Here is a 16000-nt window from a genome sequence, read left to right on the forward strand (position 1 = left end):
ATTCGCAGGTTTCGTGCCCCTCTAGCATCTCCTGCCACCAAATTTCTGGACAGGAAATCAATGGGGAGGCGCAAATGGTCATTTAAATGGTCATTTGAATAAAATTTAAGTGAGATGAGCAGGCCTGGGACTGAAGTCTCTTTCTCCGACCGACCCCGCTGGAGTGAAGGGAGGGTACTTGGGGGCCCCCCCAGAGAGTTTAGTGGCTGCCCGAGCAGTGCCCACCTGTGTTCCTAGCACTGCCCAAGGGGCAAAGTGCCAATGGCACTGCCCGTCAGGCAAAGGGTAGTGCCAGGGGATGAGGCCTGATGAGGTGGGGCCTGGGGGGAGCCCGTGAGGTTGGGGAGGGGGTTCAGCTGCCACTATGCATAAAGATTGGTGGAGGAAGGAGGAAGGCCAGCGATTGGAGGTGTGGCGGGGTGGGGGGGATGTGGGGCCAGACTTTACCATTTGAAGGCTAAGTGCTGGATCCAGACGTAAAACGGATCTGAGCCCGGAATCCTCATTCCAGTGCGCCCATACACTTTTTGACGGCTCCGGTCCAGTCTGTGCTGTGGGCTGAGGGCTTGCGCAGTTTGAAAAAAACTGAAACAGCGCGTTGGGTGCGAAAAACAAAACAGAGAGAGCCAGGGATGGGGGGAGAGGATGAGCAGCGATCGGATCCCCTGGGAGGCGCGCCCCCCTCCCCCCCCCCCCCCCCCCCACCTCCAAGGCAGGCCCCTCCTTGGCGGAGCACACCCCCAACCTACCTGGATTGCTGCTGTCCCTCTACCATCCTCCTGACCTGCACTCAATGTGGAGATGTCAGTGTTGGACTGGGGTGAACACAGAAGTTTCATAACACCAGGTAAAAGTCCTGTAGGAATTTCCTGCAGGACTTTAACCTGGTGTTGTGAGACTTCTTACTGCAGTCGTTGGACAGCCTGCAGTATCTTCCTGGCCTTCTGCTGGCGTCTGTTCAAAGGGGAGGGGGTGGGGGGGCGGTGGGCACAGATGGATCTCTGGTTGGGGAGGGGGTAGTGGAGGATGGACTTGGGAGTATCTCCACTACCCCCCTCCCCAAGCAGAGATCTATCTGAGCTCCCCCCCCACCACCCTTCCGGCAGATGCCAGCGGAAGGCCAGGAACGTGCTGCAGGGGGGGTTCTGCCTCCCAGGCGGTTTGGATCATAGTGGCGGGGGGAGGTCTGCGAAGGGTGTTTGAGGAGGATGGGCTTCTGAGGCTCCCCTGCAGAAAAGGAATCTGCTTTGGACTTTTATTCTGCAGGTTGGTAACAGTGCGGATCCGGAACAGATCCGAAGATGGTTAAGTGGGATTTGGCAGTAGAGTTGGGCACATGGTTCATTAAGTTGATTTAAATGCATTTAAATCATTGGGCTGTCCGATTGGGGCACGGACTGGATCTGTGCCCAAGTCAGGTGTTAGTAAAGGCACTATCTGCTCGGCTTCAGGTGCAGATCGCGTTACAGGCCCGACACCTGAACTTACTGCGATTTCGCACCCGAAAAGAAGCGCAAATTTTTGGTAAAATTGGGCCCGTGGCCAGCCTGTTTGGGGGGTGGGGGGTCGGCACTGCGGTGGGAGGGGCGGGGGGGGTCGGCACTGCGGTGGGGGGGGGGGGGGGGGTGGTTGGCACTGCGGTGGTAGGGGGTGGGTGGGGTAGCACTGCGGTGGGAGGGGACTGGAAATTGCGGCGGGCTGGAAGGGGAAGGTTGGGGCGCCAGTTCTTTAGCTGTGGGGGCGCACAGGGCTGGCCAGCGATCGGGAGGCCAGCAGTGTGTGGCCACTGCACGTGCGCTGACCTTGGCATTAACAAATCAGCGCATGCACAGTGGCTTGCTCAGTGCACAGATTTTAGCTTCTCCAGTGGGAAAAAGTCCTGCCCCCTGAAATTTAATGATATTCACGCTGGTGGCCTCTGCAGCACTCAGAATGTGGGAGACTCTTCTCTGAATTCCCACTGAAAAAAACAGCATGAATTACTCTAGTTTTCGTGCGAATTCGACACTTAGAGTGTCGACACTTAGACACAGGGAGAATTCTGCCCTGTATGTTTTCAGGAAGCAGTTAGATATAACACTTGGAGCAAAGGGGATCAAAGGATATGGGGAGGAAAGTGGGATCAAGCTATTAAGTTGGATGATCAGACATGATCGTAATGAATGATGGAGCAGATTCAAAGGACCGAATAGCCTCCTCCAGATCCTTTTTTTTTAATGTAACCACTCACTGCATAAAGAATGGGGAATGGGCCACTTGGTGCCAATATTCAATAATGGCAATAAGTCAGAACCAGGATTTAATTAAAGGCAAGATGCTGGAAAAGATTATTGTAAAAACACTGTCTGACCACCTACAGACAAGGTGTTATTCATGGGTCTTAACATTCCTTCTGGAAAACCTTCCTGGTTAAAGTCACCAGGTTGATTGAATCCCATGGGATTAGCAGGCCAATTGGTGTTAGGTAACTAATTGATACCATTCTTCTAGATGCTGGTGGTTATTATTGATCGCAGTTTTGCTTAGGATCCAAATACTAATGGAGACCCCAAAGATCAATGTTTGGGTCATTTCTACTGATGCTATGGATAAAGATACGTGAACAGGCTGTGAATTTACAAATTATGCAAAAATATTTGTGGACTTCAGGATTATAAATGAGAACAATAGATGAAGGATAGATCCTGATGTGCTGGGAAATGTGCCTGTGTTTGGCAGATGTTACTTAAAGTCTGCTGTGGTGCCGTTAGTTGCACTCCCATCTATGAGTCAGAAGGTCTGGGTTTAAGTCGTACTCCAGGGCTTCAGCAAAAACTCAATGCTGACCACACTTATATAGTACTGAGGGGGTGCTGCGCTGTCAGAAGTATTATTTTTCAGATGACACATTTAACTAAGGCCCTATCCCCTACTTAAGTGGATGTAGAAGATCCCAGGATACTATTTCAAAGAGCAGAGAAATTATCCCTGATGCCCTGTCCAATATTTATCCTTTAACCAACATTGTAGACGATTATCTGCATGTTATTAAATTGCTATGAGAGCTGACTGCCTTCTTTCCTACATTAAAACAGTAACCTCACTTCAAAAATAACTTATTGTCTGTAAAGTGCTTTGAAGCATCCAGTAATCATGAAAAGAACTATATAAATGTGATTCTTTAAATATAGTGTTCTGTATTTGAGTAGGAACAACAGCAAGCATATGTATATCACACAGGGTTGCATGTTCATGGCTGTTGAGTGGGACAGTCGAGAAGTTAGTGAAACTGATTTTGAGAAAAACTTACGTTATGGTTGCTCATTCTTTAGTAACTGCTATAGGGTATTCCACTGCTTCCTTGATGACATTTATAAATTTTGAATGAAGGGCTTTGGAAAGTGAGTAATTACCGCTTGATAGATATTTTTATGAATTTTTCCTCTACCATTTTTCTAGGTACTTTCGTGAAATATTACCTGGAGAAATTGTGCAGATCTCTAAAAATGGTATTCAGACACTTGATCTTGTACCAAGGGCTGGAGGAGATCCACCTGCTTTCTGTATCTTTGAGTATGTTTATTTTGCCAGACCTGACTCCATATTCGAAGGTAATTCTGAATTTACAACAGAATGCTCCACAATTTTTAATTTTCTTGGATCTTGTTTTATATTTTAGTGGAAACTTTACTGTTATTGTGAAACTATTTGTTTTTGAATCTTTTTCTAAGATAGAATTTAATTGTACTGATACAAATTGGCCTGAGAAGGTCTCAAAACTTCAATCAGGGATACATCTGTCTGCTGTACTGATTTTTACTTCGGTGCACACCACTGTAGTTAGATTGTCAAGAAGTAGAAAATGATAATTAATAAAATCTCTCATTTTTGTCATGAAATACAAGAGCAGGAGAGTAGACCACATGGTCTATCGAACCTGCTCTGCCATTCAGTACTATCATGGCTGATTTTGAGCTTCAGCTCCATTTTCCTGCCTTCTCCCCATTTTCCTTAATTCTCTGAGAGACTAAAAATCTTACCTATCCCAGCCCTGAATTTATTCAACGATGGAGCATCCACAAGCTTCTCAGGTAGAAAATTCTAAAGATTCACAACCCTTGAGTAAAATAACTTCCCTCCTCCGTTCCAAATGATCAGTCCCTTAGCCTACAACTTTGCCCTTGGGTTTAGATTCCCTTACCAGTGGAAATGATCTGTCTGCATCCATCCTGTCAAACCCCTTCAGAATTTTATAGATTTCAATGAGACTGCGCCTCATTCTTCTAAAATGTACCACCGCCAATGAAATGTATTCTCCCTTAAATGTGATGACCAAAACTGCACACACTACTTTAGATATGGTCTCACCAAAATCCTGTAGAACTGTAGCCAGATATTTCTTATTATTATACTCCAATGCCCTTGCAATGAAGGCCAGCCTGCTATTTGCCTTCCTAATTGCTTGGTGCACCTGCATGCCAGCTTTGTGTTTCTTATACAAGTCTCTAACACTCTTTAAACATAAACACTTATAAGTTTCTCCCCTTCAAAAATGTTAAAATGTTCTGCTTTTTAATTCTTATGATCAAAATGAATAACTTCACACTTCCCTATTTTACATGCCATCTGCCGTCTTGTTGTTGACTCACTTGCCCTATCTATATCTCAGTGCAACTTCTGTGTCCTCCCCACAGCTTACCTTTCCACCTAGTTTGGTACCATCAGCAAACTTAGATATGTTACTCTCTATCTCTTCACGCAAGTCATTAATACAGATTGAAAATAATTGAGACCCCAATGCTAATCCTTGCAGTATTCCATTATTCACTGCCTGTCAACTTGAGAAAGTCCTGTTTATGCCCACTCTGCTTTATATCCATTAACCATTCCCAAACTGACATATTTCCCTCAACTCCATGAGCCCTTATCTTATCTGTTGACTTTTTATGCAGCACCATATCAAATGCCCTTTGAAAATCCAGGTTTCCCTTTTTCTACCCTATTACTTTCATTCAGGCTTAAGCACACAATCTTATTAAAATTCCAACTTCAAAATGAAACTCACACAAAAATGATACTCATATAGTTAAGCAAAAAAAGTTTCCTTGATTTCCATTTCATACAGTCACATAAATCTGTACTTGAGATGTAGCTGAACTGTATTTACATGCATATCAATTTCCTTTAATTCATAAGGACAGATGGTATATACAGTCAGGCAACGTTGCGGGCGGCAGCTTGCCATTGAAGCACCTGTTGATGCAGATTTGGTCAGCACGGTTCCAGAATCTGCTACTCCGGCAGCACTTGGTTATGCACAAGAGGTATGTAACAAATGCATAAATTAGTGGCAAACATAAATGCAATTAGTTAGAATCATGGAATGATACATAATAGGAGGCTATTTGGCCCACCTTGTGATGCCTCTTTGGTAGAGCAATCTGATAATCACTGTTCACTTCCCAGAGCTCTGCAGATTTTTTTCCGTTACAGTATTTGCCCCTCACTTTTTTTGAAAGTTACTATTAGATCTGCTTCTGCCTCTTAGCAGTGTATTCAAAATCATAATTATCCTTTTTTTTTAAAGAAGCTTTCTTTTGTTTCTTTTGGTATTGAACCTTCAGGCAATGGAAATGGGTTGTTCCTTTATTTACTCTGTTAAACCACTTCAAAGTATTGAACACCTCTGTCAGATCTCGTTAAACTTCACCACTCAGGAATCTCCATCTCTAGTCTCTCCACATAATTGAAGCTCCTTATCCCTGGCTCCATTCTAGTAAGTCTATTTTGCACCCCTCTTCAAGGCAATCTTCCTAAAATGCAGATTAGATTTAACATAATACTCCATCTGATGCCTAACTAGTATCTTAAAAGTTTAGCATAATTTCTTTGATATTAATAAAGTCGTGAATCCTATAAGCTTTTAAATAACTGTCTCAATTTACTCTGCTATCTTCAAAAGATTTATTTACGTGCACTCCCTTAAAAATTTTATTATTTAGTTTAAATTGTCTCTCCTCATCCTACCTACCAAATGTATCGCAATACACTCTGTTAAATGTTATCTATTCCCATTTCACCATTTGTTGATGTTCTCCTGAAGCTTGTTATTTATATAATTTGAGTTTTATCGCATGCAAACTTTAAAATTATGCCCTTTATACCCAAATCTAGGTAAAAAGCAATGGGCCAGAACATGGGAAGAAAATAGAATATGAGAATAAACTAGCAAGATATATAAAAACAAATTGTCAGAGCTTCTATATGTATGTAAAAACAAAGAGAGTAGCAAAAGTAAAATATTTTACTTTAATGTTGTCCTGTGCTGACACAGGAGAAATTACAATGAGAATAAGAAAATGATAGAGGCATCAAACAAGTATTTTTGTCACTGATCTTTAAGTTGAAAACACAAAAAGCATACCAAAGTAATGAGTATGAGGAACTTTATATACCAGTAAATACTAGTGCACTGTCATTACCACACTACTGCTGTCTTCCTCTACCCACCCCGTCCCAGTTTCACTGTATTTCCATCACCACTCCCGGCAGCCATCCCCAACTTATTTCTTATCTGAGCAGTTAATTCAAAAGCTTTAAGAACAGATGCTTGCCACGGGTGACGCTCTAAAGAAGTGCAAAGTTAACATTTGTGTTTAAATCTTTTTGGAATTTACAAATTGTTCTTTTTTGTAATCTCTGTTACAGGCAGGACTTCCTTATGTAGAAGTACTCTGCAAAAACCGATATGTGGGCAGAACATTCATTGAACCAAATACAAGATTGCGGCAGCTTGGAGTGGCACAAAAATTTGGAGCCTTGAGTGATAATTTTGCTGGAAAGAGGATTGTGCTGATAGATGATTCAATTGTGCGTGGAAATACTATTTCTCCAATCATTAAAGTCCTGAAGGAAGCAGGTGCCAAAGAGGTATTTATTAGAAAGGGTGTCTCCAAGAAGTTACCATTTATTAAAATGACGTGCATTAATGTGAGATTGATGCTTAGACAAATTTATGTAATCAAATTTAAAGTAATTTAAAAAGATTGTTGATGCACACGTGATCTTTTGTGCTTTGCTACTTGAGGCATTTCAGTGATGTAACACTTCGTTAAATAATCACCAAATATGAGTTTTAATTACTTGTTTTTCTTCAACTGGGAAGCAAAGAATACAAATTGGATATCTTATCTTTCTAAAATTGCCTTTGTAGGTACACATCCGTGTAGCTTCACCTCCAATAAGATTTCCTTGTTATATGGGAATTAACATTCCAACAAAAGAAGAATTGATTGCCAACAAACCAGAATTTGAAGACCTTGCAGGCTATATAGGTTTGTGGATATTTCTGTTTGCAAAGTAGCAATTACAATGCAAGTAGAGTTTACTGTCAATCTGTTGTTAAAGTAATGGACCTCTTATGGTTCCACTGTGCATTCTTAGGGATGGAGAAATGAAATTGTATTGGAATACTTTTGTTGATTCAATAATGGTGGATCTATGCTCATTACATAGTATTATGATCGGGTGAGGACGGGTGCAGCTGAATTTTTGCAAAAGCTAGTTCATGTGTTTCTCTTTCGATGCTTATTTCTGTCTCCTCCAATTCAATTTTCAGATTGTTCACCTGAGATTGAAATTTCAGGTTTCTTAGCTTTTGATTGGATTTCAGTCTGTCAATATCTAGCCATATTCTTCAATGGATATGGCCTTTAAACTGTTCCAAGTTATGTCAGTCTGCTCTAGAAAATACTAGCTTTGAAAGTGGACATGTTATTAGTACTGTAACACTGGGAATCCATTGAGGGGGCCCATAGAGGGCTGGGTGGTGGGGGTTTGTTAGCTGGGCATTGGCACCTTGGCAGTGTCAGCCTGGACCTCTTGCACTGCCCAAAGGTCAAAGTGCCAATGCCCAAGGGACTCCTTTACACTGCCCACCAGATTTTCTCTAATTTTCTCTAATTATTGCACTGTATGGCAGACATCTGTGATTATTCCGAGCCCAAATGACTCACCTATTTGCTAAATGCACTAAAAGTCGTATTTTTCTTTGTTTTGTAGGAGCAAATAGTGTGGTTTATCTCTCTGTTGATGGATTGGTATCTGCTGTACAAGAGGGAACTATGAGTCTGCAAACAAATTCCATCCTAAATAATACAGAAAATGATAAAACATCATCTTCTAGACAAACAGGTCACTGCACAGCTTGTCTCACAGGAAAATATCCTGTGGAACTTGAATGGTGAAGTTATTTTGATTGTATGGTCTTAAGTGATTCACCGATGACTTTTTTCAGCTTTGAATAAACCTTGTAAGGACATAATAGTGCTCTGCTATTTTCTAGACAGCACCTGTAAATAAGCCTTTTCTTGGTTATTGAGTATGTTTTGTATCCTCTAGATGCTTCCATGGATGCATATATTTTTGTAAGTTGTGCCACTATTATGTACACTTTGATTTTATAAATCAACATCCTGAATTATTTTCTGTTTGCATTCCGTGGTACATTGCAAGTAACAATGTGTTTCTCAATTGTAGAGTTTCTTGACTAATGTCAAATAGATTACTGTTGTTGGAAACCATTCTGACTGCAATGAGCAAATACATTTTTAACTGTTGTCAAAAATATTTCAAAAACTATTTGGATTAAAAATTCCCTTTGCTGTAGTTAATGTGAGAGAACTCAACAGTGCAGGATGTGTTTTATTAGACCTGATTCACTAATTATAAGGGTGTTATAACCTTGAACATACAGTGCTATCAGTATGTGTGTATACATGTGCTTTTTCACCTTTCTAGCATTTCACTTGAATTTTGCTTTTAACCATCCTTAAACCTGTAGAATGTTGCTGTGTATCTTCTTCTCACATGTGAGTAATAAAGGACATGATGTTTTGTAATATGATACTAGATCAAGATTATGTAATGCTGACAAGACTTTGCAGCAAAATTATCATTTTTGGTAGGTCTATTACTTCAACATGTTGAGTTACAATTTAATGTTTACAATGCATTTAGAGTTTTTGAGTGTCTAAATTTTGGGCAGGTTGTCCTAGCTCATTATCTACTTAAATTGACAAAGGTTTTTAAATGGAAAAGCCATCAATGTTTCAAAATCAGAATTGTTCTAACTTTAATGTATTACTAGATATTCTATACTTGCTTTGTCTATCGTGCCTTTCTTTCTCAAGTACAAGCATTTTCCTTTCACGGTGAAAGTTACCTTTCAAAATCTTGTATTTTTGATTATAGTATATATTTTTGATTATTATTAATGGAAATACACACATCACATAGAGAATACAATCCTGTATCTGTCTAAGCAAAAAAAAAATTGAAATAAACATAAAGGAGTCATATTGGTTCCATTCTTTTCTTTCTGTTCGTAATTCAGTTTAAGAGAAAAACAATGTTAACTTTTCCTCGATCACTGAGAACTCATAAGATGAATTAATGTAATAAATGTCTATTTCTAGAACTTCTAATAGTGCATCATTTTGTTTTAATACATACCAACTTAGCTTTATCAGACTTAAGGACATTGACAATATTGTTACAGAAAATGAAATCAGTAAATCTTCAAATAACTTTTAATGAAACCTGTTTTCATGCATTTATTTTAATCTTCCAGCCATAACTTTGCATGACTCTACCACTCAAGTATTCTGTAGGCCTGACCATATCCATGTTGTAAAATTGAACATTGTTTCTTTTTGATCTATTATGTAAAGAAATTTAGCTCCATTTCCATTGCTATGGCAGTGGTGTCAGTTTGATGTTTCTGTTTGCATTGTTTTTAATTAGTTTGAATACTTGTGACCTTTTGAATTCTGAGTAAAATCCTCTTCAGTTCCACTTGGGAATCTTAAATAAAAACATTAAGATGCAGATTTTGTGGTAAGTGGCAAAGAGATTTTGCCCTTCTGTGACAACAAAAAAAGCTGCCTGCAAAGAACTAGTCTTAGAGCCATAGAGTTTTACAGCACAGAAAGAGGTCTGTGCTCTCTTTGGTGTGGATTTCACTTTTCCTGACATTACTTTGAATCTGGCACCAAATAAAGTGGATCTCCAGGCATCTAGCAACAACAATGTCATGAAGTAGGCTGAGCAGCCAGTCATACTGAAGATTTCTCAAATAGCGAAAAAGGAATTTTAAAAACACCAATAATCAAATAGCGGTTTGCTAGTACAGAACTTGAGTATTGCTTGAAAAAAGAGACATGCTATAGAATCTTTTGTTTTGCATTTGTCAGGATCAATTCACAAAAGTACAATTTGTAAGGGGAACAATTTATTTTCAATACGTAGGTGATATGTTGCTACCTTTGAAGCTGCAGTTGCATATAAGAATGTCCTTACTTTAATGGGCTTCCTCCTGCGCTCAGATTGAAGCAGTCAATTGAGTCCCCTTTGCTCAATGTGCAAGTTGAGAAATCTGCGAATGGGTTCTCCAATACGAATTAATGCAAGCCTACTTTCGCTGGTCAGTTTACACATTGAGATTCCATAGTTCCATACATTATAAGATTGACTTTATTTGCAATATTGTAAAAGGAGTCTAACATATTTGCCCACCCTGCCAGCTCAATGCTAAAATAGGGCACATCAAAGCCATTCTGCAGGATAATGACGATCCTAGTCAGACAATTGCTGGCTGCACATCGTGCAAACTCATGGGGTCTAAGGCTGCAAGCTTTGGTCTCAAAAGTGCCCATTCGACCTTCAATTATCCTGGAAGTGTAAGATTTCAAAAATTTGAGCGACAGACGAAGTTGGCTGTTTCATGCTGTAATTATGCTGAGCATCACAAGTGGTTTGCTCTGTTAACAGAATGTTGCTGTGAAGCCAAAAAGACATTCTGCCTATCGCAAATTAATAATGTAGATGAGTTTCAGTGTTGTGTGATGTCAGTCATTAGGCTGTATGTCCTAATGACTGGTGGATTGTATCAAACAGCATGTCCCTTCAGTTATTGACGAAAAACAAAGTATCATACCCAACAACCCTGTGCTTGCAAAACCCAAAATAGTGCCCAATAGTAGATGTGATTCTGTGACTGTTTAACAAGTGCATGCCAATCACTAACAATGAATTTAAGATTATCAGTCAGGCTTTCAGTGCAGCTCACTTACACATGGGGGGAGGGGCAGTCTTTCCTTTGTAGATAGCAGCATATCCACACATTGCACCTTTCTCAACTAAATCAAAAGATTGGAGAACAATCATTCTCTGGTTTATTCCCCAGGACAATGGTTTGAATTTAAAATAAAGCTTGGCAGTTAATTGTCTCCTGGTGCCGTGGCATTTTCCATGGCAACCTCTCTGCAAATTAGTGTCTACTTGCTAACCAATGAGCACTCATGCAGTATAAATTGTTCTTCCTTTTTCAGTTGGTATTCCGGCAAATTATCCTAATATGCAAGATGAAAAACTCCAACAACATGCGTCTTTTTTTCAGCAAAAAAGTGATTATTCGCTTTTCAATATAATTTTACAGAAAAACAGATAACAGCATACACATGGGGTTAGGCTGAAATTATCATAAACTTCAAATATGTTTAAGAATATGAAAAAATTACCTTAGTGAAATTTAACATTCCAAAATATATTTCATGGTCAGTGAAGTTGTTCAGAAGTAACTAGAACTTTGTTTAAAAACCAAGTTACATCTCATTCAACCAATGCAACTTTTTAAAGGATTTTTAAACTAATAGCATAAAAGTGGAAGTTCTTGACAATTTACTGATTCATAATTGGACCTCAGCACATGCAAAGAAGGAATTGGTGACAGCCAGTTTTGGATTTCCTTATTTTAAGTGCACATGTGCGGACTCTAAGTTGTTACATGTTTCAGAATAATGATGGCGACGCTATCTTATATGTGTCACACGTTGTTTTGTATTTGCATCATTTGTAGTTTGATGAAATGTAAATTAGCACATCAGTTTTATTTCTTGACCAATAAAAAAAACCAATCATTTATCTTGCTTTCTGCTTGTAGGACCTGGTTGTAGGTAAATTAGCTGCCACATTTGTTTATGTGATAACAATAATGCTACACTTCAGAGTAACTCATTGGCTGTGAAATGCTTTGAAATGATCTGAGATTGCAAAAGATTCACGTGTAAAGGCAAGTTTATTTTACCTGGGATTTGTTTACGTTATTAGAGATCTAAATTCAGTTTGATGCCAGTTTCTAGGGTAGAAGTATTGGAATTCTAATCCATGGTATTGTTTTTATTATTTCATAAATGAAAACATTTAATTGCCATGCAAAATGCAACAGGTTTCAGCATTTTCTCTCTAATTTAAATGTAATCAGTGAAAGACATCTTGTGTAACTTTTGATTTAAGAATGTGCTAGTTAATACAAAAAGTTGCTGTTTCAGTGGGGAAACAGCTTATAGTAAGAAATGAAATCCAATTGATTTTGGCAGTTTCAGGTCCTGTTACAATACAATAGTGTCTCAAAGCCAGCTGTGCTTCAAATTGGAGTTTTGAAAACTGGACATTTTTTACAATGAGCTGTATATCAATTTTAATTGAGTCAAGCAATAGCTTAGCCAGACAATTTGGTGTTGCATTGGTGTTGTGCCTTGCTTGTAATTCCTTTTTGCCACTTGTGTACCAGTGTGTTTTTGTGGTCTGAGCAACCAGTGACCACAATATTGTGTAATACCAAATTGATTTTTCTACAATAGTTATGTATTTGGGTGTATCAATGTATGTCTTAATTTTATATTCAAGACTTACCATTTGTCATAATAAACATGTCTTGATTATTCTCAAAGTATTGTCTGGATCATAATTTAATTTATTAGTGTCACAAGTAGGCTTACATCAACACTGCAATGAAGTTATTGGAAATCCCTAGCCGCCACACTCCGGTGCCTATTCAGGTACGCTGAGGGAGAATTTAGCTTGGCCAATGCATATAACCAGCATGTCATTCAGATTGGGAGGAAACCGGAGCACTTGGAGGAAGCCCATGCAGACAAGGGGAAAATGTGCAAATTCCACACAGTGACCTAAGCTGGGAATCGAACCTGGATTCCTGGTGCTGTAATGCAGCTGTGTTAGCCACATGCTTCCTATTGTTGCAGTTTTGGGACTCCTTGTGCTCTCATTTCGAGTGGGCAGCTACAAACGTTAATAACAGTTCTTAGGATGTGACACAAGTTCCCCTCGATAAGGTGGTAAGCCACTTCATTTATTGAACCATGTTGTGAAAGTGGCAGCTGGTAGGCAGTTCGTGTGCTGGTCTAATGAAAATGAATAAATGATGATATAAGGATGGTGTGTGTTACTGTGCACTTTTTCTTGTTTTTCAGTGGAGCCTGCAGCTTTGGAGTGTTACCAAAAAAAAGGCCTAACCACTTGCTGCAGGAAAGCTTGTTGATATTGTACAGCAAACCAGTGCTGAAGGGAGTGATTTAGCTTCATATCAATCAGCTTAAATAATCAGGATAGATCATTTTGTCCTGGATATTGTCAAACTTCTAGTATTGGTATAACTGTGCCTTTTCAAAATAAAAATTACATTTATATAAAACCTTTTGCAACCACAGGAAATCAAAAAGTGCTTCACAGCCAATGAAACCACTGTTCAAAGCTCAAATATTGAGTGTGGTGACACAGCAAGGTCCCACAAACAACAACGTGATAAACAGAGAACTTTTGTGATGAGGAAGAAATAGTGGTTAGGATACTTGGCATAACTCCCTTGCTTGTCAAAGGAAAAGTGCTCTGAACTTGTTTATATTCCTGTGAGAGGACAATTAGGGCTTTATTTAATAAACCTTTTGAAAGAAAGCACCTCAGCATTCATTCCTGCAGCATTCATTCAGTACTTCCTTGAGGTATCAGCTGAGATTTTTGAGCTTAAAGCTTGGTATTGAACCCAGGTCAAAGTCAAAAGGATGTGTCTTGAATGCAATCCACTGAACCATAGGAAACGAATGACTCCCTGAAATGATTGGTGAGCAGCCGGAGACCAAAGGATTAAAAAAATGGACAAGTTGAATGGCCATTGTCTTGGTGTTGCATGGTAGCACAGTTGATAATTGAGAAATAGGCTGAGGGGAGTGGTAAATAGTCAAGTTACCACATAATTTTGCTGTTATCCAGTTTTCAAGTTTGGCTCTGACTAGGCATGTATGGAAATTAAAGTTATGGCCTAGATTTTACACAATGAAGCATCCTTTCCAAGTGTCCAGAACTGGACACAACACTCCAGTTGATGAACAAGTTTGTTTTATATACTCTAGGTAAAGCTGAGGCAGTGTTATGACATTTTTAAGTTTTTGTTTGGCCTTTATTGCAGGCTACATTGTGAAGTTCCCTCAATATTGTTACTCTGTATTTGGTACTTTCTGTAATTGGCATGCACATTTGTTCCTGTCCAACTTTTCTATTAATTGGTGGACTATGGTATACCCCTAGTTTTGAATGGATTTCACTTTTGTAGAGGAGTAGCAGAAGGTGCTGTTAGTTTTGCCCTCAATGTACACGTCAATGCTACAGTGATTCACATTTAGCACTCACGTCCACATACTCCAAGGACATCAGCACTGCCAATGCGCATGCCCCTCAAGACGGAGGGAAACAACGGCCTGACGTTACTTTCGTCAGAGGGGGGAGGCGGTGGTGGGGACCATACGGAGTGGATTGGGGATAAGCGTGTGCCGACGACCCAGGCGCCCATACGGTGATGTCTGAGGCAGGGACGGGTACAGCGGAGGCCGAGGGCCGGGCCTGGATCTGCGGGCGAACAGTTCCGGAGGAGGAGGCGGACGGCGCAGCCTCGGGCCGGCTGCAGGAGCTGGTGTGGCGCGCAGCCGCAGTGCAGGGCGCGCGGCGGGCTGTGTGCTGGGAGAGCGAGGCGGCAGGTGGCTCATTATGTTACACTTACAGCCAGGTCACCTCGCTGAGCAATGCACTGCAGCAACTACTACAATTACACTGCAATACCAACCATGGACATGTCATTGGATTATACTGCCAGCCTACAGTAAATTTACCCAGCTGTATTTTAGGGTAAATACTACTTGTATTCCTGTGATACTGCTCCTCTCATCCCACCGCCCCTTATTTATTTATCCATCATCAATGTGCAATATTCTGTCATACTTATTTTTATTAGTCAGAAGTAGGCTTACATTCACGTTGTAATGAAATTACTGTGAAAATCCCCTAGTCGCCACTCCGACGTCTGTTCGGATACACTGAGGGAGAATTTAGCATGGCCAATCTACCTAGCCAGCACATCTTTGGAATGTGGGAGGAAACCCACAGACTTGGGGAGAACATGCAAACTCTATACAGACAGTGACCCAAGTCTGAAATCAAACCTGGATCCACGTGCCACCCCACGGGATCTGGGAAAGATCCTGGAATCCATGTGGTCAGCGTAAACCAGTGGGCATGCTCATCACCATTGATATAATGTATAGAATTCTAGTGCACTTCGTACTGCTTTTAATATTTTCCCAGCAAGAACATGAAGCGATTCTATGAACAAGATTTCCATCCACTGTAGTCATATCGTTTAAAAAAAAGGCAGAATGTCAACTCATTACAAGACCCCAGAGAGACTCTGACACAATGCTCATATCCAATCTCTTTTCATAATTTCTGGTACTTCTAGAGCATAGCCTCCAAATTTATGGTGGGATTTTGTCAGATGGGATGCATTTGCTGCTGTCTCCTTCAATTTAAAAATCAATCTAAACAATCAAAGCTTTCACCCCTGTTTAAAAGATGTGGTTGATGAGTGAGAGACTGGAATTGGAGGGAAAAAAAGAACTTAGGGTGTCTAGATATACAAATCACTAAAAACTGCAGTACTGGTACAAAAGGTAGTAAAAGCTAATTATTGTTGGCCTTTATCTTAAGGATCATAATACAAAGGGGAGAAAGTGATGCTTTGGTTGCATTGAGCCTTGGTCAGACGTTATCTGGTCCTAGAGAGCATATAGTGTGGATTGATAAAAAAATAAACAGAGACTCTAAAGTTGTTAAT

General features: G+C 40.1%; 3 protein-coding genes across 5 annotated transcripts in view; 2 read left to right on the forward strand and 1 right to left on the reverse strand.

The window, feature by feature from the left end:
- Positions 1-12689, forward strand: part of ppat (phosphoribosyl pyrophosphate amidotransferase) — a 47629-nt gene extending 34940 nt beyond the window's left edge. Inside the window, exons 7-11 of the mRNA XM_080187277.1 lie at positions 3439-3590; positions 5176-5303; positions 6688-6909; positions 7193-7313; positions 8041-12689. Of these exons, the coding sequence (XP_080043403.1) occupies positions 3439-3590; positions 5176-5303; positions 6688-6909; positions 7193-7313; positions 8041-8225 (808 nt within the window). The 3' untranslated portion in view covers positions 8226-12689. The remainder of the gene's footprint in view (positions 1-3438; positions 3591-5175; positions 5304-6687; positions 6910-7192; positions 7314-8040) is intronic.
- Positions 1-16000, reverse strand: part of paics (phosphoribosylaminoimidazole carboxylase, phosphoribosylaminoimidazole succinocarboxamide synthetase) — a 277223-nt gene that overhangs the window by 52133 nt on the left and 209090 nt on the right. The gene's annotated exons all lie outside the window — the stretch shown is intronic.
- Positions 14638-16000, forward strand: part of aasdh (aminoadipate-semialdehyde dehydrogenase) — a 32073-nt gene continuing 30710 nt past the window's right edge. For all 3 annotated transcript variants that reach the window (XR_013886493.1, XM_080187183.1, XM_080187196.1), the window contains exon 1: positions 14638-15015. Coding sequence is in view for 2 of the 3 variants with exons in the window: in XM_080187183.1 (XP_080043309.1) it covers positions 14690-15015 (326 nt within the window). In the remaining variant the exon portion in view is untranslated. The remainder of the gene's footprint in view (positions 15016-16000) is intronic.

Source organism: Carcharhinus amblyrhynchos, chromosome 1 (assembly GCF_965287045.1).
Source record: "Carcharhinus amblyrhynchos chromosome 1, sCarAmb.v2.hapA, whole genome shotgun sequence".
NCBI lineage: Eukaryota > Metazoa > Chordata > Chondrichthyes > Carcharhiniformes > Carcharhinidae > Carcharhinus > Carcharhinus amblyrhynchos.